At 48.5% G+C, this 24,861-nt stretch overlaps 1 protein-coding gene across 3 annotated transcripts in view; it reads right to left on the reverse strand.

The window, feature by feature from the left end:
- Window positions 1-8,012: 8,012 nt before the first annotated feature.
- Window positions 8,013-24,861, reverse strand: part of Adarb1 (adenosine deaminase RNA specific B1) — a 127,444-nt gene continuing 110,595 nt past the window's right edge. For all 3 annotated transcript variants that reach the window (XM_032889290.1, XM_032889289.1, XM_032889291.1), the window contains 3 exons: window positions 22,818-22,999; window positions 13,172-13,350; window positions 8,013-12,098 (listed from right to left, as the gene is read on the reverse strand). In XM_032889290.1, coding sequence (XP_032745181.1) covers window positions 11,919-12,098; window positions 13,172-13,350; window positions 22,818-22,999 — 541 coding nt within the window. In that variant the 3' untranslated portion in view covers window positions 8,013-11,918. The remainder of the gene's footprint in view (window positions 12,099-13,171; window positions 13,351-22,817; window positions 23,000-24,861) is intronic.

Raw genomic sequence — 24,861 nt, forward strand, 5'->3', positions numbered from 1 at the left:
GNNTGTGTGTGTATGTGTGTATGTGTGTATGTGTGTGTGTGTGTATGTGTGTATGTGTGTGTGTGTCCAAATACACGCAGATGCACACCGATTCATGCATGCACACGCACAATAAAATTTGAAAATTAGAAAAATGATTTTTTGGGGCTGGGGATTTAGCTCAGTGGTAGAGCGCTTGCCTAGCAAGAGCAAGGCCCTGGGTTCGGTCCCCAGCTCCGGAAGAAAGAAAAGTAAAAAAAAAAAAAAAAAAAGAAAAATGATTTTGTAGGAAAACTACAGGATTTAGAGACGAAGAGCTTAGGTTTATCATTCCCCAGACTTGTTTTTGGTGTCTGGCTGCAGAGCCTGTCACCTGGGATGGTATCCACCCTGTCTGGTATACAGTTGGCATCTACTTAAAGATTTACAGATAAGACTGTGTGCTACGTGCCTATACATGCTGAGTGCTAAAGAGTTTAAGTATTAAGACGTTATTAGAATTTTGAATTTCCAAAAAAGAAAATCTGATTTTTCCTTATCCCAAGCCTTGAATAGGTAAAAAGAAGTAACAGATGGCTTTAAAAAGTGCTAATAAAAGTTTATGGGGGTTGGGGATTTAGCTCAGTGGTAGAGCGCTTGCCTAGCAAGCGCAAGGCCCTGGGTTCGGTCCCCAGCTCCGGAAGAAAAAAAAAAAGTTTATGATTTCAGGGCTGGAGAGATGGCTCAGCGGTTAAGAGCACTGACTGCTCTTCCAGAGGTCCTGAGTTCAATTCCCACCTGAGTTCAATTCCCAGCAACCACATGGTGGCTCACAACCATCTGTAAAGAGATCCGATGCCCTCTTCTGGAGTATCTGAAAACTGCTACAGTGTACTTATATAGAATAAATGAATAAATCTTTAAAAAAAAGTTTATGATTCCTAGGATATTCTATATCAGTCTACTGATTATGCTTTTCTTTAGTAAAGATATCAACGAGTTATGAACATTCTGAATCATTACCTGTTTATAAACCATAGGACAAGATATATATGTTTTAAGCCGATCATAACAAAAAGATACTATGGGATTTTCTTAGATCAAAGTTTAATGCACAGGTCCTCTCCGTCTTCATTTAAATGTGTTAGGAGTGTTTTGCCCGCATGTGTGTATGGGCCCCGTGTATGAGCCTGGTATCCACAGCAGCCAGGAGATGGTGTGCGAGCCCCTGGAACTGGAGCCACAGATGATCGTGAACCGCTGTGCGCTGGGAACTGGACCTGGGTCCTCTGCAGGAGCTGCAAATGCTCCTGATCGCTAAGCCATCTCTCCAGCTCCTCTACACTCAGATTTGGCAGAGGGGATTTTTTTTTAACACTGCCTTTCCTCCCTAGGTGGCATCAGACCGGCCTAGCTCATGCCATCCCATCGCCACGGAGTAAGCAATCAGTAATGCTGTCAGCAAAAGTGCAAGATCTGAAAACACCCTACCAAAACCAAGAGTCCAGAGGGTCATGGAGATGCTGGTGCATATTCCTATCCGTCCAATAGGTGGCGCTGTTGCTTCCCTTTCTCCCTCGCTTCCCATTTGTGGGTGTTCTGCTCTTGGTCTTGGGAGGGACAGGGGTGTGGTTCCTTTTCTGAACTCACGTGCACGGACTCCACGTGTCAATCAAATGATAGACAACTAGGAGATAGTGTTCCAAAACATTGGGCAAGTAATGGGTGGGGGAGAGGGATGGGGACCTAGGGTAGAATCTCAACAGGGAATTAATTGCACCTTAGGAAAGATTATGGCAACCCTGGCTCCTAGAAAGACCTGCCCCTGGGTTTGGGGACCCACCTGCCTGAGGTCTGTGCATACGCACGCTGTCTGGCTTTTGTTTCAACTTTTCTGAAGTTGTAACACTGTTGCGGGCAAGGCAGAAACAAACTGGGAGTTTCTTCGAGTTTTGCAAAACTATAGATAAATTCCCTTTTCCATAAAATGTGGAAAATAAAATAAAATGTGGCACTCTGTCCCTGTGGCCAGCACAACCAAGCCATGGTCAGGGGCTAACAACGGAACAGTTTGGTGCCCTAAAACCCTTGTTTAGGGCTTCACACAGTCATCCCTCCCTCTCTCCAGTCCTGTCTGGAATAACACGGATCTTTCTACTGTTCCCATAGTTTTGCCTCTCCCGAAATAACATGGTGATGCAGTGTGCAGCCTTTTGAGATCCGCTTGCTACTTAAGACCCTTCCCTTACCTTCTCGGGGCCGGCCTGCCTGCTTGCTTGCTTGCTTTCTTTCTTTCTTTCTTTCTTTCTTTCCTTCTTTCTTTCTTTCTTTCTTTCTTTCTTTCTTTCTTTCTTTCTCTTCTTTCCTTCCTTTCCTTCCTTCTTTCTTTCTTTCCTTTTCTTTCTTTGAGTACACTGTAGCTGTCCTCAGACACACCAGAAGAGGGCATCTGATCCCATCACAGATGGTTGTGAGCCACCATGTGGTTGCTGGGAATTGAACTCAGGACCTCTAGAAGAGCAGTCAGTGCTCTTAACCACTGAGCCATCTCTCCAGCCCCACCTCACCATTGTTACCTTCCTGTCTTGTTCATATGTGTGCCATGGTCTCATCTCTATAGTTTCCATGTCACAAGGTCCCATGAGTGTGCTACCAACTTTTCTCTATCCAAACCTCTCTCAGCCATGATCACAAATTGAACTCCGATTCCAGATGACTATGTAAGAGTTAGCTGTCTGGGGGCTGGAGAGATGACTCAGTGGTTAAGAGCACTGACTGCTCTTCCAGAGGTCCTGAGTTCAAATCCCAGCAACCACATGGTGGCTCACAACCATCTGTAATGGGATCCAATGTCCTCTTCTGGTGTGCATGAAGACAACTACAGTGTACACATAAAATAAATAAACCTAAAAAAAAAAAGAGTTAGCTGTCTGGCTTTGACTCTGTCTTGTAACAGTCTCACTGAGAGAGAGGAGAAAAGCTTTCAGCCTAAGTCCCCTGATTCTTTGACTGATCCACTGTTGATCTTCCTTCTAAGAAGCAGACCCAGTACAGGGTCCTTTTCACCAAACTGTCTCAATGTGCCAACGTTCTGTAGCTTCAAGAGTGTCTTAGGGTTTTACTACTGTGAACAGGCACCATGACCAAGGCAACTCTTAGAAGGACAACATTTAATAGAAGCTGGCTTATAGGTCAAAGGTTCAGTCCCTTATCAAGGCAGGGGCATGACAGCATCCAGGCAGGCATGGGTCTGGAGGAGGTGAGAGTTCTACATCTTCATCTGAAGGCTGCTAGCAGAAGACTGGTTTTCTGGCAGCTAGGGTGAGGGTCTTAAAACCCACGCCCACAGTGACTCACCTATTCCAACAAAGCCACACCTATTCCAACAAGGTCACACCTCCTAATAGTGCCACTCCCTAGGCCAGGCATATTCCAATCACCACAAAGAGCCTCCTTATCTTCCTGTGACAAATGTCCTGAGCAATTCCCAAGGCAATAGCTACACTCCTGGGCTTCCAGGCCATTAGGATGACCAGGTGAGAGAGCCTGCTATGGGACTGGTAGCACTCTGTGGTCTCTCCTAGTTGTCACCAGATAGTAAGCACAAGGTTGAATCTAACAACAAACAACAACAAAAACATCGAAACAGCATAGCTGCGTCACCATCCTTGTCGCTAGACATCAGCTATGTCCACAGTTTCAGTATGGGCACACAAAGATAGGTCTAAAGAGATTCCCCTCCCTTCCATGCACAGGGACAGGTGATGGGAGTGGATAGGAGTGTGCGGCACATCTACTCAGAGAAGATGAGGGGCTAAGTGACAGGGTTGACAGCGCCCTGCCTGGCAGATGACAATACTCAGCTGACAGCGTTTTTTCGCTTGGTAACAGCTAAATACCAGGGAATCTGACACATGCCAGGAAAAGGCAGCCTTCAACTATATCTTTTGTATGATATTCAGAAAAAATATATTACTGCACAGGTCGCTCAGGATGAGGCGATGTTTATAGGGAAAGTTCTGGAATGCATAACAAGAGGCAAATCCATGTCCGGAATGGATTCTGTATCTCTCTGGGTCATCAGCGTTAAGTTGTTTAATTCAGGGTGAAAAAGAAAACACAGGTCCTCCTCTGACTTGGCTTAAAACGATCCCATCTCCTCATAAACCCTCGGGCATCTTCTCATGCAACGTCTCTGGTTTTGCTGAGGAGAAATCCATCTCCTGCAGTTTAAGGAGACTGAGGTGGAAGGGCAGGATGTACTCACAGCAGAGGGACCCTGGCCTTAGAAGACTTCGAGCCCGCAGCTCAGCAGACACTCACTGATGGCCTTCTGGTTCAGGGAGCACTCTGGGGGTCTTTAGAGCAGTAGAGTCTGCTGGGAATCTACCTTAAATCCTGTCTCCCCCACCCACACTGGGGAGGTCCTGGCAGGCAGGACTTGCAGCAGAAACTTTGCTTTTGTTCATTCATTCTCTCTCTCTCTCTCTCTCTCTCTCTCTCTCTCTCTCTCTCTCTCTCTCTCTCTCTCAAAGATTTATTTGTTATATAGGAGTACACTGTAGCTGTCTTCAGGCGCACCAGAAGAGGACATCAGATCCCATTACAGATGGTTGTGAGCCACCATGTGGTTGCTGGGATTTGAACTCAGGACCTCTGGAAGAGAAGTCAGTGCTCTTAACCACTGAGCCATCTCTTCAGCCCCCTGGTTTATTATCTCTTAACCCTTACATTTCTCCTTTAGAATCTACATTTGTAGCTACTCTGAGTCATCCCAGCCTCTTCCTCTTATGCAGCCCTACCTGGCTCTAGGACATGTTCTCTGCCTGCACCTCTTCTCCTTCCTGGCTTTGGGGTCACCGCTCTGGCTCTCCTTGCAACCAGCTCTTGCTTAGGAAACAGCTTCAAAACACGTGTTGGAGGGATAAGTGACTGGTCTGCTGGGATCTGACTTAGGGGGCGTCTCCCCACTCCACTGTCCACTTCTGCCTCTGTTTAGCAGGAGAACAGGCTCTTGGCCCTTCAGAAAGCTGGCTTTCTTGAATGGAGACTTCACCTGGACAGAGAAGTTGACACCATATAATGTTCCCTTTCTTCTTAAAGTTGTAGTCATCCTAATTTCTCTACTATAAAATGTCTTATGAATCAAAACTTAAATTTAGTCTGGTCAAAGGTTTTGTTAGTAATAGTCTAGAATCACATTATTTTCACACGTTGCTGTTTTTCTTTTCTTGTTTAAAGATTTATTTATGTATTTTATTTATGTGAGCACACTGTTGCTCTCTTTAGACACACCAGAAGAGGACATGAGAGCCCATTACGATGGTTGTGAGCCACCATGTGGTTGCAGGGAATTGAACTCAGGACCCTGGAAGAGCTGTCAGTGCTCTTAACCGCTGAGCCATCTCTCCAGCCCCCCATCACAGGTTTTCTTTCTTTCTTTCCTTTTTTTTCTTCTCTTTTCTTTTTTTTCGGAGCTGGGGACTGAACCCAGGGCCACAGGTTTTCAAAAACACAGGTAAGGCGGAAATGAAATTTCATTGACCTAGTACCGCCTAATGGGTTGATCTGGGCTTTTCCAACTTATAGCAAAGGATCACGAGGTCCCCGTTTCTCTGTGACAGAGTGTAGCCTCGGTTATAGTCTAGCTTTGTTGTTGTGGGTGTGTTAAGAAAACTGAATGAATTTAAAAAAAAAAAACAACCATAGCAATGATCTCAATGGTGTTCTGAATTTCTATGTAATATCCTTCCAATCTGGTGCTTTAAAAAATTTTAAAGTCGTGAGAACGGTTTTAGGGCTTTGTCATCTGTCAAATCAGTGAGGTTTTTTTTATTCAAGTGTTTTAAAGCAAAGGATTAGAAAGCACTTGGCAGGCTGAAGGATCTGTCAGCCTGTCATCCTCGTCATGGTGTTTATGACACCACTTATCAAGGGACTGCCGCTTACCTGTGACTGTCACCTTGTTAAGCCTCATATATTCAGAAGGGGTCTGGGACATTGAGATGTAAATTTCAGTGCTCCTCCCATCCCCAGCCAATTTAATATTGATAAGATGCCTCCCCTGCACCATCATTTCAAATGTACTTTCGTCGCAACTGTGTGACTGCAGACTTAGCACATTCTATTTATGGCACACGTCCTCCATGTGACCTAATCCTTCTTGTCACACCGGTGAACCAAGTCAGACCTATTTTCTATCAGGAAAAAACCTGACCTACTTTCCCAGTAGAAAGAAACAAGGGTGTTAGCAAGCTTTTCTAGGGACACTGGAAAAGACAACCATGAGAAGTGAATTATAGTAGATGGCCTGGAAGAAAGAAATTACTGAGGGTGATGAGGTCAGGTTTTTAAACATGTGGATCTAATACAGCTACTTGGCTCATCTTAGTTAAAGGAAAGGAGTCTTAATTTGTAACAACCTCATGAAACCCACAGGTGAACGTTCAGGTTATGCACTGGGAAGAATGAGAAGAGGACTCGTGTCCTCCCGCTTACCACTCCTAGTGTGTTTGTTTGCACGGGTGTTCTCTCTCCTCCCTGTGGGACTGAGGACAGTACTCAGGGCTTCTCCCCCATGAGGTGAGCGCTCTAACTGTGTTGTAGCCTTTGTCTTATCTGTTAGCATCCTCATCAAATACTCCTTCGTATTTACAGAAAAGGAAGGGATGGGTTGCTGTTCGAACACAGTCCAAGAATAGAGTCGTGTGAGGGGGAATTCTGAGTGCTTGTGAGAAAATTAAAACAACAAAAAACCCAAACAACCAAAAAAAAAAAAAAAAAAAAAAACCACCAAGACCAGAGTCTTGTGACCTCAGTTTCTTCAAAACCACAGAATTTTCTTTTGTGTTCCTCCCAGGCGTAGAGGCGTGAGTTTACTTCAGATTATAAAGAACATGTTTTTGCCACGTGTCACTGTGATTATATTCAGCTTGAACTCCTGAGAACTTTGCTCATGTGACCATTCTTAACTCGAGAGTGTGCACCGTCTGGTACTCTGAGTAAAGTTGGCTCTTGCCTGAGACTGCAGTCCACCTTATTTTTAGGATCCATTCTCCCAGGCTCAACTGCCAGCTAGAGTGGTAAACAGACTGCTAAAATGTTAAGTCAAGTAGCTGTACATCTCTGGTATTCTTTTTAAAAAAGAATTATTTACTTATATATATGAGTACACTGTTGCTGTCTTCAGACACACCAGAAGAGGGCATCAGATCCCATTACAGATGGTTGTGAGCTACCATGTGGTTGCTGGGAATTGAACTCAGGACCCCTGGAGGAACAGTCAGTGCTCTTAGCTGCTGAGCCATCTCTCCAGCCCCGTATCTTTGATACTATAAAGAACATTCGAGTTTGTTCACACAAAATAAAAGGCATAAGTAGAGAAGCAAGTTACCTGAGACCTACCCGAGCGGCTTCTGACCCTGAAGAGGGCATGAAAGGAGCGGAGAGGTCACCCAGGTTAACCGTTGTATGCCTCCACTTTGGCTCCCCTGTTTTCAGCCTGAGATAAACAACACGTGTTTCACTTCGTAGAGAAAGTCGAACTCTCAGCTGAACTGGTTTTACTCCCTGACCAGTTCCAAAACAGAGGGGTAGGTCATGTCTCTGTGCTGCTGTTTTTAAAAGATACCTGGTACGTATGACTGTGACTCTTTAAAAAGACTCCTATATTTATTTCATATTTAATTACGGAAACATCAACTGAATAGGTGTTTTCAACGGGCCATGAAAAGCCATGCTAGGTTCCAAGCCATACCCCTGTCCTTGTAGATTCACTCCCCTGCTCTCTTACAGAACACACACACACATTCTCAAGACCACATTACAACAGTCTTGGAGCCATCTTTCCCGGGATCGTGAAGGTCCTTCCTCTACAGCACCCTGTAGCAGAGGTGGAAGAATCCGCAGAGCCCTCGGTGCGGTGTACAGGAGGTGACACAACCAGACACACTCAAGGCCGGCAGCTCTCGGGCGGCAGCTGCCCACACCTTTCAAATCGTGATCAAGAGCGGTGGGAGCAAGGACACGGTGAGAAGGAAAATGTCCGAGGCAAGTCGTAGTGAAACGTCTTAGTCTTTATTGAGAACATCTCAGTCCTTTGTCTACATGTGACAGCATTTCATGCTCAGTTCCGGCTGGGCTCGGTGTGAGGAAGCTCATGCAGGCTGTAACATGTGGTATATACATAAATATACATACAGAGAACACTGAGGATTGTATCTTAGCAACACGTTTCTTGGCTGAGTTACATTCATGTAAAGTGTCCATCTCTAAAATCAAATTAAAAGTATATAACCCAAAGCCTGGAAAAGCTAACAGCTTTTAGGGGCTTATTCCGTGAACATTCCTCAAACTGTGCTTTTAACCTACTGCGTTCCATTCAGAAGAATGGCCCATCAGTTCCTTGTGTACCATCAGCGCCTGCTGTGGCGACAATTAAGTGCTTCTGAGGCTGGGCACTTGTCATTCAAACAGCAAACAGAACGAACAGGTACTACCACAGAGACGTGAACGTTCCCCCAGCGGCTGAGCGGAAAGTGCACTGAGGAGCCAGCCATGATCGGTCAGACCATGGGACGAACTCCCTCATTCATGGTCCCTGGCGGGTCAGAGGCTTCCTAATTCCAATTTCCCAATGCCACATGAACCAGTAGCCCCAGTGTGGAGCAGTTCACAGCTGCAGAGTGGGTGGCCACCCCCTCAGCCTTGGGGAGACTGTCACACGACAGATGTGCCGAGAGACAAGGACACATACAAGCTGTGCATACTGAACGCATACACTCTGCCCTTCTCCCGGTGCAGTCTGGGGAATGAGGGAGCATGAAGGGATCTTCTGAGAGGTTCCCTGATTTCGAGGACGTGACAGGTTTGAATTTCAGCTCATTTTACTTCTCTCTCTGGAGCAAAGTTCCGAGTGGAGGAGCTGACATTTCTGGAGTCTTTTGGAAGTGACAAGCTGCTCCTGCACTGTGTGTATTTACTCTTGGGGCAGGGTGACGTGCAGCTCACCCCACGTTCCTGACCCTCTGGTGGCTGCCCGCCCCTGGTGCACCTGTCTGAAACTAAAGTTTAAAAACCAAGCAGCACGTACAGTCTGGAGGCAAGAGGAGCTGGGTGATAAAATAAACAGAGAGCAATGCCTCACAAGACGGGCCTGCGCTCTTAGACAGGGTTTTAATTACTAAAGGAAAAACTTTGAAACAGAACGGTGAGAGACTCAGATTCAGATTTAAAGTTGTTCTTTGGTGTCTCTTGCTAGGAGAGGTGCTACCTCCTGACACCACGAGTGGCTAACGTCAAGGCTAACTGCGTGGACACCACACTCACGCTGCCTACATCTAAGTGGAGAGTCTCGGCTCTGCAGAAACAAGATAGCCCAGCCAAGGCTCCCGGCCACAGTGTCTTCCTGCTGTGTAGCTGCAGCCCTGTGAAGGCGAGTCTGAGGGATACTGCCTTGTGGACTTAAAACTTGAGGTTTAGCTGCATGCTCTGAACACAGACACTCCTGTTCTTCACCTGCTGAGGTATCCAAGACGTTTCCACATCAGGCTCTTGGTGTGTCAAGCTGTCTGCTGAGTCTGTGACATTTAGGTCCTGGACATGAACTACCGTCGTGGGGACCTTTGGGAAGAGGCTCAAAGGGCTTATGTCTTAAATCAATATTTGTTTCCTTTTTGTCTGGTCACATTTGGGCTGTTCGAGCTGCCAGGTCTTGAGTGCAGGGGAAGGTGGCACATGTCCCATGCTGGCTCCCCACCATGGGGTGCCTCCCGGCTCCCCCTCCTTTCTGGGCCTAGGTCAGGTCTAAGCAGGACCAGCCCCTGTAGTTTCAGATGCTCTATACATGTAACCTTCACTTCCTGGTTGGGCAGCCTGTTATCTGACATGGAAAGCCAGATGCAATGCATGGTTTTTGGTGTATATGGGATATACTTTTGCTATACTTTATAACCAAAATGTACTTAAAAACAAACAAACTAAATCATCTCCCCATCTCCATTAGGAAAAATTCGATTTAAAAACAAGAGTAAGAACACATCAACATATGTGTTTTTCTTTCTAGAAAGTGCAGGAGCTGTGGGGAAGGTGTGGTACTGGGATAAAATGAGACCGTTTCTCTGAGGAGCCCCAGTGCGCTTCACCCGAAGGTAGCCCTGCAATGCAGCCTGGGAGGGCTCCCTCTCAGGGGGGCAGGTGGTGATCTGAGGAGATCCGAGATGGCATGTGTCACTAGGGAGTTCTGCTAGGACCTTCATGCCTCGAAGATCAAGCCCCGCAGGACGAGAACCATGGAGACACCTACAAGGACACGACAGGGCTCCTGACATGGAGACACAAGTGGGTCTCACTTAAGCAATGACACACAGCCTCTTGAGGTCTGCTGGGGATCGGGTGGAACCCACAGTGGCTTTGTTCTTGTTCTGTCTCTTTCTCAAGTGTGTCAAGGACACACGCACACCTGGGTGAACAGCTCAGGGCCACAGCTGTCAGAGCTCTGGATGCAGCCGTGGTGGACGTGTGCTGTGGGATGAGCCTGCACCTTCTCTGCTCGAGGCCCTGAGGCTCTTCAGAGCAGCCTGCTGGACCAGGCTAGCACACTGAGCTGACAGCCACAGCCCCTCCTCCCCCCCTCTCCTCCTCCCTAATCCTGAGTGGAAGCAACAAGGCACCTGGGGCGAGTCTGAGCACAGGAGGTCCAGGTGTCCGCTCCAGGGCCCTGGGTGCCACCCTGTGCCTCACGGGTGCTCAGCAGCATCTTGGGGTTCAGCCCCAAGATACCAGGAGCACCCAGGCCTGCCTGTCGAGACACCAAGGTCTGGTCGGCAGCGTTCCAAGGTTCACACTGTCCCACCAGCTTCAACCTGAATGTTTAACTTTTCCAACATGTCTGAAGCTGGAAGGAAGGGGTACCTGATAATCCGCCTTAGGCGGCGCGCTCCAAGCACGGTACCTGCTCACAACTCTTTCCATCCTGTGAAGCTCTCTGAGCGGTCAGTGGTTCCTACCCAGCAGATCCCAAGGGGGGAGCAGAAGGAAGACTGTGCTCTGACTGTGGAGCAGTCCTACTGCGTGCCTCTAGGTCACAAAACCTCGATGGTTAGGACCCCCGGATGATGCCAGCCAGGACAGGCTACGGACAGATTGGGTCTTCAGTTACTTGGTAGCAAATAGAGTTTTCCATGATTTGAGCCTAACCGGGAGCATGGACGATTCTAGAGGCAGCTGAGGCAGCAGAGCCTAGGTCACGGCTCTGTAGGACACAGCATCCCAGCTGCAGGGCCAGTGTGTGCCAAGGTCACACCATATCATGCTGGGGTCACCCCAGGAGAGCTGTTAAAACCTACTGTGAGAACCTAAGTGTGAAGGCCCTACGGAGAGGAGCCACGCACGGAGGTGTGCGCGGTCGCTCTCTTCTACTTCCTACCTCTAGATTCCTGTGTTCTTTCACATAGAAACACTTTTTTTTTCTTTTGCAATTAAAATAATGTGGCATAAAAGTGACCTGACATAATTACTTCTTATTTTATAAATCTCATTCCTAGCTCTGAATAAATTATTTATTCAAGAATCTCACACAAAGTAAATTTCTATTTTCCTATACTTGAGGAAGCCCTACTCAGTAGAACTCAATGTCTAATGTAAACTGAGATATAAAGCGGTCACTGGGTAGCTCAAGAGGGGAAATGTGTGGCAAGGGGTGGTGATGGGCCCCTGTGCCCCCATGCACCCCCACTGTGCACCTGATCCCTACTCAGATGTGAGGTGCCCAGCACCCTACACATCCCCACGCTGCCCTGCTGGGAGGTGAGAGGCGCCGGGGATGATGCTTGAAGTCCAGTGGTTCCCCCAGACTCCCCGTGCCGTCCCCGAGGTGCACACCTGTCCCAGGTCAGACGCAAGGCTCTGGGGGACAGTTCGGCACCACAGCCTTGCACTCTGTGCTCTTGACTCCGCCTGGCTCAGGGAGTGAAGGAGAACTGGTCCTGCTCTGTGGGCTTCTCCACCCAGGCGCCCAGCCCCGCCTTGATGAAGGCAGTGAACAGACGTGCCTTGGCAGCCTGGTACTCCTTCGCTGCCAGCTTGGACTCGTGGTAGGTGGTGGGCTTGGTGATCTTGGTGCGCAGCAGGTGGGGGGGCACCTGTGGAAGGATACACGCGTCACGTAAAGCAACTGCCAGAGCAGAGCGATGAGAAAGAAACCTAGAGGAATAGAGGAATGCTCAAAGACGAGGCTCAGAGGGTTGGGGATTTAGCTCAGTGGTAGAGCGCTTGCCTAGCAAGCGCAAGGCCCTGAGATCGGTCCCCAGCTCTGAAAAAAAGAAAAAAGAAAAAAAAAAAAAGATGAGGCTCAGGGCTGGGCTGGCTTGTGAAGGAGCAGACGGAACGTTCTCCCCTAGATGGAAGAGTGCCCGCAGGGAGGTCAGGCCTAAGGCTCAGTTTAACCTTAAGCAGTGGCTTGCTGGTCAGACAGATGGCTGCAGGACCGACCAGCTTCTGGCAGATCCCAGGGGATAGGGTCACCAAGATAGCATTTGTCTATCCCCACGAGGACCGGAGAGGAGAGTTTTTTTTTTTTTTTTTTTTAAAGATTTATTTATTTCATGTATGTGAGTACACTGTCACTGTCTTCAGACATACCAGAAGAGGGCATCAGATCCCATTACAGATGGTTGTGAGCCACCATGTGGTTGCTGGGAATTGAACTCAGGATTTCTGGAAGAACAGTCAGTGCTCTTAACCACTGAGCCATCTCTCCAGCCCGACCGGAGAGTTTTTGTCTGTCTGAGCCCTATACCTTGCTCTGGCCTCATATAGGAAAGCACCCTGGCTTAGACAAGAACAAATGTTGTGCATCTTATTATCTGGATTTACGTGGGTAGAAGGGCTCTGCAGCCAAGTTCCTGACCCTGGATGAAGGGAACAGAGGCCAGCGCAGGAGTACTCACTGCCCGACTTCCTCTTTCCGATAAGCGATCTCCTTCCCCAGTGCCGGGACAGCAGCTAAGACTCTGTCAGGAAGGGAGGAGGCTGACTCTGAGGCAGCTCTGAGGCTTGTGGGACCAGGGCCGTACCCTTAAGCTAACAACAGTCTGAAGAAATAAGATTTCTTTTGACGTCACTGTTAGGAGGTTGAAATGAAGACGCGACGGTGGGAACCAGGAGGGGTGGAAGGGATGGAGATGGGCCCACACCCGTGAGGGAGGCTCAGTACCTTGCCGTGGACCCGCATCCAGCGACAGTACAGCGCGTGCTTACACAGGCGGGAGGGGCGGCCTAGCTCATCCTTCCCTGTTGTGGCATTGATGACCTCAATGGCCGTGTCGCCCACCGTCCAGTTGACACTGAAGTTGGGCGCCTTCCCTGGCTGCCGTGCCTCTGCATTGCTGATACCTGAAACCAAGAGGACACACGAAGTGACCAGAAGCCCTTGCTTCCCACCAAGGAGAAGGAGGGACCTGGCACAGCACACAGCTCAGAGCTGAGAGAGTACATACCAGGACAAGGTAAACCCCAGTCACAAGGAGGCTCAGCTCCCAGTACGCAGCTGTCTCTCCGTGGCCCAGGAAAGAGCAGGGCTAGGAAGTCAGAATTGATACATAAATATATACCTGTCTGCTTGTCTGTGAGGGGCAAGAGTCTGATCGAGTCCTGAATCCACAGGATTTCCTATCAAGCACGAATTAGCCCTCCCTGGGGACCTACAGAGTGAGAGCCTTGCAAGGGACAGATGGGCAGGCTGTCTTAGTGTCACTCAGGTTCTATACGATGGAGTCAGTGGGGCTGCTCATGCATAGCATGTAGCCCTGCCACTGAAGGGCCACATATCCAGGACATTCAGTTTTACAACACAGCACTCCAGGTACATGAGGAGTGTCAGCAAGTCGTGACCAACCCCAGGCTCGATCTGAGGAGACAGCACACACGTTTAGATCTGTATGCCATGCCTTATGATATAGGACATGTGAGTGCTGTAGCCCTCTTACAGGCAGGCAGGCTTACTAGGGGAAAGTGGTACAGGGACAGAAATGCAAAGGGAATCTGAAGACCGCAGAGGGCATCTCTGAGCAGGAGGATTCACCACAGCATGCTTGTTACTCAAGACTCTTAAGACTAAAGACGTCTGAGAGAACGAGAGGGAAAGGTATCTATCACACACACACACACACACACACACACACACACACACACACACACACACACGAACAAGGGGGGAAGGAAACAACACGAGAATAGGAAATCATCAAGATGTGGGGCAAGCACCAAATCTATGTATAATTAGAGATGGAACACAGAAAGATATGTATGAAGAAACATTAACAAACTCTTTATACATTCTATGAAACCAACAAACTACAGAGCTGAGACACTCAGCAAAGCCCAAGCAGAAGAAATACAAAGAGACTCCACTGACACATGTCACAGTAAACCGCTCAGCATGAGCACGGTCAGGGAAGACGGGAGATGAGCTGGACGATGCAGATAAGACGACAGGCCAGTGGCCTCAGAGCTCTAGAAAAGCAGAAAGCCTCCGCCAACCCAGAAAAACACTAGCTTAGCAAAATGCATTTTTAAAGATGAAAGGAAAATACGCTTTCAGATGCCCTGATGCTGATGCTGAACAATTAATTCCTCATCAGAAGACTCCGAAAAGAAGTGAGAGAGGTCTTTACTCCAAGGGGAGGTGACAGCAAGTGGGAATCCAGACCCACAAAAAGGGAAGGGGGTGGAGGGACACCTCATCATTTAAATACCTTTAAATGTTAAAAGAATTATGAAATGAAAATAACTGTGCGACATTTTTAGTACACACAAAAAATCAAATTGTGATAATAGCACAAAGGCTGAGGGGAAAGGAAATGGAGCATCTATTGTAAGAGTCAGGGGGATGTCTCTGTGTGAAGCGGGAGAGTATCGCATGAGGGCAGGCTGTGGTACATCGGGATGAATATTATAAACCCTTTAAGCTTATTAAATCTACAAAACCAAAGTAACAGCTGAAAAAGTAAAGAGGAGCTAAAATATGATCATTAAACAAATTACTATTGTGGTAAGAGAAAATGGGAAAGGGCAGCAAGGAACACTGGATCAGATGGGAAATAAGCAGAAAAAAGACAGAGTTAATGTAATCACGGTAAAAGTAAATGTTCAAACACCTCGGGGAAAGCAAGGGATTGTCGCGTTTCAAACGACGAGACATTAGACAGGATATGTCACTAATCAGGAGAAAGCTGTGGTCAGAGGCAGATCACAGAATGAAGGACATCCCCAGAGTTAAAGGTCACCTTACAGTGATAAAGGAGGTTGTTCACTAAGAGAAGCCAGCAGCCCTAAACTAAAATACATGAAATAAAGACCTAAGTTAGGAGGAGAGACAGACAACCTACGATCCTAGTGAAGAGGCAGTCAATGTCTTTCTCTCCTGAGCAGACAGGTCTGGTAGAGCCATCAGTGAGAATGGCAGTCACGACAAAGTCGGTCAGCTTGGTGGAGCTGACATTATAGATCACTCTACCTAAAAACAACCGATACGCATTCTCTTCCAGTTCTCACAGAACATTTATAAAGAAAGCTTTTAAAAAATATATTATGCAGGTGGTAGTGGTACACACCTTTGATCCCAGAACTTAGGAGGCAGAGGCAGAAGGGTATCTGAGTTCAAGGACAGTTTGGCCTACAGAACAAGTTCCAGGACAGCCAGGGATATACAATATATAGAGAGACTGTGCCTTGAAAACATTATGTGTGTCTATGCATATATATAATAATGTATACATATATATGTAGATATTGTATACGCATGTACATGACAGAACATATATGTGGTCAGAGGACAGCCTGTGGCAAATGGGTCCTCTCCTTTCACCATGTACACTCAGAGGATCCAACACAGGCCATCAGGCTGGGCAGCAAGCATCTTTAACCACTGAGCCATCCCACCAGCTCAATACAGAACATCACCGCATTGCAAAAGAAGTCTGAAATTGGTAACACAGTTTTGCAAACCCCTCTAGTGCTCTAAAGTAAAAAGCACACTCGTGAGTAACCTGTAGACAAGGAGTTTTGAAATGAGTGAAAATGAGAACACGACATAATGGTATTTATAAATATTATAAAAGCAGTACAAGACAAAGGCCTCTGCCAGCACCATGAAGGACTAGAGAAAGAGCAAGTAACACGGTGTGTGTGCAGAAAATAAAATAATGAAGATGGTACAGAAGTAATTAATATGAAAAACAGAAAGTAATAGGGAAAATCAATGAAAGCAGAAATCATTTTTAGAGATGATCAAAGGAATTGATGCTGCTGGTTAGGCTGATGGGAGAAAGAAGAGGTGAACCACTGTCTCAGGGTTTGTACTGCTGTGACAGAACACCATGACCAAAGCTCTTTGGGGAGGAAAGGGTTTATTCTTCCATACCACTGTTCACCGTCATAGGAAGTCAGGACAGGAACTCAAGCAGGGCAGGAACCTGGAGCATGAGGCGGAGGCCATGGAGGGGTACTGCTTACTGGCTTGCTCACCATGATTTGCTCACCCTGCTCTCTTACAGAACCCAGGACCTTCAGCTCAGAGATGGCTCCACCCACAATGGGCTGGCTCTCCTCCATCAACATTTATTAAGAAAATGTCCTACAGGCTGGCCTACAGCCCTATTCCATGGAGGCATTTTCTCAATTGAGGCTCCCTCCTCCCTGATGACCCAGGCTTGTATCAGGTTGACATAAAGCTAGCCAGTACAATCATCAATGGGACACAGTATAAATAGAGGTGCCACAGAGATCAATATCAGGAACACATTTACGCCTACATCTCACAAATCAGATGAATTGCACAAATTTCCTGAAGATACAAATCATCAAGCTGATCCAAAGACAAAGACTGAAGAAGTAACTGACATTCGGTTTGTAATTTCCTGTGGCTGAAGAGATGGCTCAGTGGTCGTGGGTACTGCCTGCTCTTCCAAAGGATCTGGGTTCAATTCCCAGCCCCTACATGGCAGCTCGCAAATGTCTGTAAGTTCAGTTCCAGAGAACCCAACGCCCTCATACAGACACACGTGCAAGCAAAACACCAATGCACATAAAATAAAAATAACTCTTCCAGAAAACAGATGGGAAAGAGCTCCAACTCAGTTTATGCCTGACAGACACTAACTACAGTAGCCTTGCAGCCCAATGTGGTAACGTACACCAGTAACCCCAACACTCGGGAGGCTGAGGCTGGAGGAACAAGGCAAGAGTTCCAGGTCAGTGCGGGCTACACAGTAAGGCCTGATAAGAGAGTAACGGGAGGAGGAGTGAGTGGGAGAGAGGAAAAGGAGAGAGAAAAGCGGAGGAGAGGAACCCTTACCCACTCTCTAGAACTTTTCAAAACAGAGTTTGGTCACAGACAGACAAGGTGATGTCAGACATCAGAAGAACGGGCACTGCTCTAAAGTAAAGTCTCACGGTACAACTGGCCCGGTGTTACCCAGCAGCTGTCAGCATGGCTGTAAGTAAACAGGGCACGGGCAGGGATCTTGACAAGAGTTCTGAGCCTACCCAGCATTCTAACCGCTAAAATGGCTTCCTGACATGTGTGGAGGAAAGTGATCTCATTCAAGGCTGCAGCTCTGCTGGACAGCTCGGCCTCTTGGCCTGCTTACACAGTAGTCACTAATCACATCGTCTTCTCTGAGGACAGCACCCTTTGCACTTTCTCACATGGATCCTTGCTTCTGACTCATCTCAGGATCTGCAAATGCTTCTCCCTGGGTTTGCTGTTCAGCTACCCATTGATGAACGGAAGCTATTGAGACGGTTCCTTTTCTGAGGGAGGAGGTATGAATGTCCACTTAGCTACAACTCGTGGGAATCCTCTGACCAGAATGAAGTTGGGTTGTGTGTGTACGAATGGCTGTCTGTGCTGTGCCATCTTCCCTTCCAATTGTGTGATAAACCAGAAGGAAGGGCCATTGTTGTGTGAATCCTGTGCACTGGGCCTGCAAGATTCACACTAAAGACAAATGGTCAGTTAACTAAGACATGAAACTCTAAAAGGGCAGACTCTCCTCCCTTTATATTTTAAGTTAAGTAAATTGCCATCTTTAACAAAAACAGAGCAAATAAGGCAAAAAGAAGACAGCTAGCCCGAGGTCCCGCTCTAACCATACGCTTTATCTGGGCAGAAGGCTGGACACGGTCACTCGAGTGCATTTCCCGTCTCCGGGGCTGACACGCTGCGAGGGCGGACACCCATGAGCAGCTTCTCTCTCTGGGGCTGCTAAGTGAGAAGTAGGGTAATGAGCTGATCATAGGCCACTGCGCGGAGACAAATAAAAGCGGGAAGGACTTGGCGGTAATGAGAGTCCCTAGTGGCCGTAAATTAAGTGTGCTAAATAAGAACTTTTAACACAGAACTGCAGAGAAACTTGTGAATTGGCCTAATAATGGATTCAACTAAAAAACTCGGGAGAGCTGCCCTGGAGGCTTTCTCATTTTACTTCAAAGGCACGCTCTACTAGGTGCCTCCCCCACTGACTGATTCTATATGCAACAGTCAATACAGATATGTAAGATTACTATGGGTTTGTGTTTTAGAAATTATTATTAGTCCTTATTAGTAGACTAAGGGGAATTCACTAGTCTTTATTCTGCAAATAAGAAACTGAACACCCCGTCCCTTCCTTCCAGCGGACCTGAGCTAGGACTTCATGGAAGACAAGTGCTCTATCACTGAGCTACCCCCTCAGCCCTGAGGACGAACTGTAAGGGAAGCCATGTTCCAGGCACCTGCCCATGGTAGTCCAGAGAGCCTCCAGACAATGGAGGGAGCCTCCAGACAGGAGTAGCTGTGTCCAATCCCTTAAGCAGGGGCAGAGTAGCTGGGACTGCCGCTCTGTCAGGATGAGCAGTCACTGCCCTGCTGCAGGGGGAGTAGCGCCTCCCCAGGACCTGGCCGTCCTCCTGTTCCCCCACAGTCCCTCACGCACAGGCTGCACTCCTAGGAATCATATACCCATGCCCCCTTGTTTGCCCATTCTTGTGACAACGCTGCCCTTAAAACTAGCACCAAGGGAGCCCAGTCCACCAACACAGGCCTAGCAGCCTGTCTGTCACCCAGGCTCTAGCGCCCTCACGTGGGAGAGTCCTTTCCTCTTGTATCTCAATGAGCCTTGGACAATGGTGTTGGCCAGTGGAGGATCAGAGTCGGGGAAGCTACTGGATAGGAGCTGACACCAGGCTGCCCTGAAGCACGCAATGCTAGTTTCACTATGCAGCTAGCAGCAAAGAGCTGCTGGGAAAGTTGGCGAGGTCTCTGTTTCCGACCACTAGAAATGAAGCCAGGGAGATGATGGCTCAGGAGGTCAGGTGCTGGTTCCACAGGCATGAGGGTGAAGACCCGAGTTCAGATCCTCAGCCCCCACATGAAAAGCTGGCTGTGGCAGCACATGCCTGAGACACAAGCCACCACTAGGAGCAGCTGAGGCCTGCAAAACCGAAGCTCAGAGCGCACCAGGACGTTCTCAATGACCCACTTTCACAGGGAAGTAAAGATTAACTCTCACTTCAAATGTGACTGCACTGAAGAGAGCAAAAGAAAACAAAGGCAGCATTTGGTGACAGATCTCCTATCATGATTCTGAACTTAAGGTCACCTTGTCTTAGTGAGTCCAATTATCCTGTGCTCTGTGTGTGTGTGTGTGTGTGGTGTATGTGTGTGGTGTGTGTGTGTATGTATGTGTGTATGTGTGAGTGGTGTGTGTGTGTATGTGTGTGTGTGTGTGTGTGTGTGTGTGTATGTGTGTGTGTGGTGTGTATGTGTGTGTGTATGTGTGTGGTGTGTGTGTGTATGTGTGTGTATGTGTGTGTGTGTGTGTGGTGTGTGTGTGTGTGTGTGTGGTGTGTGTGGGTGTGTGTGTGTGTGTGTGTGTGTGTGTGTGGGGTGTGTGTGTGTGTGGGTGGTGTGTGGTGTGTGTGTGTGGTGTGGTGTGGTGTGGTGTGGTGTGTGTGTGTGTGTATATGTGTGTGTATGTGGTGTTTTGTGTGTGAGTGTGTTGTATGTGTGTGTGGTGTGTGTGTGTATGTGTGGTGGTGTGGTGTGTGGTGGCTGTGGGGTTGTGTGGGTGTGTGGTGTGTGTGGTGGTTGTGTGTGTGTGTGTGTGTGTGTGTGTGTGTGTGCTACTCCACAGATAACAGGGAGGAGGCAGGGTCTCAAACAACACTAACTGTAAGAGCTGAGCATTACACCACATCTGCTCATCTCAGCAAGAGGCTGACAGAAGTCCACTGATGTCCCAGTGGTCCCTCTGTTCAAGCCACTTGTCAGACGTAAGATAAGACCCTAGAGAACTCATTGCAAAGGCTCTGCTATGACGGGCGGAGACTAAGACTGGGGTCCCATTAATTAGGGAAGACAGCAACTTCTCTGATTGCTTTTGTTTCTGGTGACACCCACTGTGGTATCTGCTTCCATTTTCTTGACTGCTAAGGGCTGTGGGAGCAGGCGTGTCTACCTGCCCTCCACTCAGTCCCTGGGCCACTCGACTTTCCGTGGGCCGTCCCTTGCCAGCGTCACAGGCCTAGTCCTGTGCTGTCCCTACTAAAACAAAGCAGCAGCAGCCCCCTGCACTGCTATTCCCAAAGGAAAACGTCTCAAGCGGCCTGCACCTCACAATGACCCAGGGGCTGTCTGGTGGCTCAGCCCTGCGTCACACTCTGCCTTCTGAAGCTGGGCCATACTTGCGTCTTTCTCATCCAGAGGCTCAGAAAAGGCAGCTGGTCCATCTCAGTAACCGAGGCACACAGCTGCCAACAAGGCAGTCACCAGGGGCGTGGCCCAGGCTCCCTTTGCCATCTGCAGAGTCAACCGGGTTGGCCGCATTGCAGGTGCGGTCCCTGGGATGGCAGATAGGCCATGGGCAGGGCCTGGGAAAATGAAGGGTTATGAGAGGCTTTGGGGGAGCACAGGGGCACGGAGGGCAGAGGTGAACATTTCCTTTTGCACACGTTAGTAACTTGATATTCTATCCTACAGATATGTGTCATTACAGCTTTACACATATATGAATTTCATATGTACAGAACATGAACAAACACATCTGAGTTTTATGAATGAGGTCCACTTCAGATTTCACTGACTGAGGGAAAGTGCCTTACACGGTCTGTTCAGCTACTCTGGGGCATCTGTGTGCCCTGGATCTGTGGATGACTAAGGCAGTGACACCTAGAGCTAAGCACTCGCTGCTTCGGATCGGCTGGACTGTGCTCAGCCCAGATGCAGCTCCTGCTGACTGAGCTGGGGCCAAAGTGGACGGACCTTTCAGAGCTGAGGCCCGGGAGGAGGTTAGGTCATTGGGCACACACCCTCAGAAGGGATCAAGTGTTCTCACAGAGCCCTCTTAGGTCCCGGACAGCAAGTTCTTATAAACAGGGATCCTGACCCTTACCTCGTTCTCTGGTCATGGGTTCATTTCTCTGCTTCTCTGCCCTCTCTCTCAAATGTGTGTGTGGGGGGGGGGCGGGGGGAGGCAGACAGAGACAGACAGAGAAGGAGGGAGACAGACAGACAGGCAGCAGACAGGTTGTGTATGTGCCTGTGGAACTCAGAAGAGAAATGAGGTAACCTAGACCTGGAGGTATAGGAGGCAGTGAGCCACCATGTGGGTGCTGGGAACTGAACTCGAGTGCCCTTAACTGCTAAGCCATCTCTCCAGCCGCACTGTGGGCCCTGCCTGCATTCCTCTCTCTGCCGTGATGCCTTCCTGTCCCACAGGAGCAGATGCTGAGGGATGAGGCCTCTGAGCTTGGACTTTCAGTCTCCCAAGCTGCGAGCTAAACAGACATCTCTGTATGAAGCGTCTACCGTCAAATACCTTGTTGTCGCAGTAGCTAAGGAAATACTCTTCCTCCATATGCGCCACACTGAACGTTTCCCGACTCATGGGGAACTCATGCCCTGACAAAACTCCAAAGCTCAACCTAACCATCGGGTCTTACGAGTGAAAAAGAATATTTAGGGAGCAGGGAGCTGCAATATTTGATCCTAGATACCTTTCATCTTTCCCCTTCCCTTTTCTTTCCAATGCTCCGACAGACATGCTGTCAAACACAAGTTCACACTGCTATCTTGAAGTTAAAGATAAGCGAGTAGCAGGGACACATGCACCCTCCCCCACAAAAGGGCATTTTTTAGTTTAGGATACGATTTTAGTTTTGAGCTTACAGGAGTAAGTAAAATGTTATTTTTTTAAAAGAGTAAAAATACCTTAACTGTGTCCTTTTAAATAAGGGTGGGCTTAGAAGTTAGGACCTTTGAATTCAAAAGCTCCTGTTCACTTTACTGTTAGCCACTGACACTCTAAAAAAGAAAAGAAACCAGGAATAAAGGTGTAAAGGGCAGGAGAGGCACCAGGGAAGGAGAGGCGAGTGGTCAGCGTGGCTGCCCCACGTGTCACAGAGGCAGACAGATACCAGCAGCGACTGGGATAGCATCTGAGTGAGGGTGGGTGGCTGCCAACGCCCAGCCTGGCTGGTCTGGGAAGAATGCCTACGTCTTTGCCCCTGGGGCAGGAATGAATACAAGGTATATGAGAAGGCACAGAGGTGTCAGGCTCCTGCAACTTCTGTAGCACACAGCAAGGCTCACAACTGAGGACAGGCATTTATCTTGGAGAAGGACTGCCTTAAAAGGCCCTGGAGCCCAGGCCAAGAGGCTCAGACAAGGTCTTGTTCCCCTCTTAAGGGCTTTGCTGCTGCCTGGCAGCCATGTGCTGGCTCCTGGTGGGGCGTTTAACGTGTAGGACCGACCCCATGAGCTCAGGGCACAGAGGTAGGAGGTGACAGACGGATGGACGGACGGACAAGACGGTACTTGCCGCTGAGCAGGGGCTTGTTGAGGGTGTAGAGTGGTGGCAGGTCCTCTATGTTGGAGATCCGCTGGTACATGGCCCTGGAGAGGTGGTCCCCGTGGTACAGGCTGCCCAGGATGATGCTGGAGAAGTAGATGGGCTCCACGAAAATGCTGAGCAGGGCCCCCTGGATGCCCACCACGTTCCAGCTGCGGGAGAAGGAAGCACATGTCAGGAGCTATGGCTACGGCATCCCATACAGACCATACAGACCGCACAGAGACTCAAGGCCTGCGCTCGCTGGGAGGGACGGACTGCGAAAGGTGAAGATGCGGGCAGTGAAAACTGCTGACTCGGCAGCTCAGGGTTTAAACAAAATTTTATTTAAAAATTACCTTATAGTGTAATAATTTCTGGTCATAGTCTTATGGTTTCTATTGCTGTGATAAAATGTCGCGACTAAAAGCAACCTGGAGAGGAAAGGGTTTATTTCATCTCAAAACACGGGGAAGTCACAGTCCATCACTAAGGGAGGGCAGGGAGGGAAATCAAGGCACAACGCAGCAGAGGCCATGGAGGAATGCTGCCTACCGGCTTGCTCTCCATGCTTGCTCCAACGCTCGCTTACATCAGCTATGGCCACCTGCCTAGAGGAACTGCCCACTTTAGGCTGGGCCCTCCCATGGCAACCTTTAATCAAACAGATGCCCTATGGCTTGCCCATAGGTCAATCTTACCACAACATTCTTTCAACTACGATTCCCTCTTTCCAGCTATATTTAGGTTTGTGTAAAGTGGACAAAAACTAGCATATTTCCCCACGACAGCATACTTTCTGGAGGTTTTTTTTTTTCCTTAAGAGGTATTAAGAAGCCACATGTTTGTTGTGAAACACTTGAGGGAAATTTCATAAGGGTAAACATATATATTTGCCTACTTCTAATAAAATGGCTGCTCAGTCAGGGAACAAGTATCCTGATCCAGGGCTACAGCCTCATGTGGAGCTCCTCTGAGGGTGTGTGTGCGTGTGTGTGTGTGTGTGTGTGTGTGTGTGCGTGTGTGTGTGACAATGGTGGTACATGCACTGGAGACAGAGACGGTGACAACCACCTGGCAGTTACCACACCACAGTCTGCCATCTGCAGGGCAACCCTCTGACACACTGCTGACCTACTATGTGTCTGCTCTCTTTACCCACAGACGAGAGAAACTGGGCAACCTGGAAACCACTGCACACCGAGCAACCTTTGTGTGTGTCACATGGGATGGAAGAGGACAGGAGAAAACACAGCCCAGGGGCTAAACAATAAAGCAGCAAAAAGACAAACAAACTCTGAGATGAGGAGTAGGAGAGACTGCCCACGGAGGAGGCACCAACTTTAGGGAAGGTTCCTTGAGCTGACTGATCCTGAGGTGAGCCCCAAAGGGAAGGGGTGCAGGAGGACACACTCCAGCCTTTGGAATGAGGGACTGGGGACAGGTGGGGGTAACCATGGAGAGGTTGGGGTAACCAGAGGGCGGGGTTGATGTGAGTGGCCAGGAGCCACTAGGGAAAGGGTAAGATCCTAGGCAGGTTCTGGAGGACTTAGGGCTTGGAGTAATTTAATCCTGTCTGACACAGGTGTCTATGGAGAGACACTGACTAGCGCTGCAATTTAGAAAGTAATATCATCAGTACAGGGGAGAAGACCCAAGGAGAGAGGGCCTCTGAGATACAGGGGTACATGTGTCAGACGCAAGAGTCAATGTAAGAGGCAGTGATGCAGCAATCATCAGCTGATGTGGGAAGAGGACTCCTGATGGGAAGAGGACTCCTGACTGGAAGAGGAGGACCCTGACTGGAAGAGGAGGACTCCTGACAGGAAGAGGAGGACTCCTGACTGAAAGAGGACTCCTGACTGGAATAGGAGGACTCCTGACAGGAATAGGAGGACTCCTGACTGAAAGAGGACTCCTGATGAGAAGAGGAGGACTCCTGATGGGAAGAGGAAGACCCCTGACTGGAAGAGGAGGACTCCTGATGGGAAGAGGAAGACCCCTGACTGGAAGAGGAGGACCCCTGATGGGAAGA

This window comes from Rattus rattus, chromosome 18, assembly GCF_011064425.1.
Source record: "Rattus rattus isolate New Zealand chromosome 18, Rrattus_CSIRO_v1, whole genome shotgun sequence".
NCBI classification, from domain to species: Eukaryota; Metazoa; Chordata; class Mammalia; order Rodentia; family Muridae; genus Rattus; species Rattus rattus.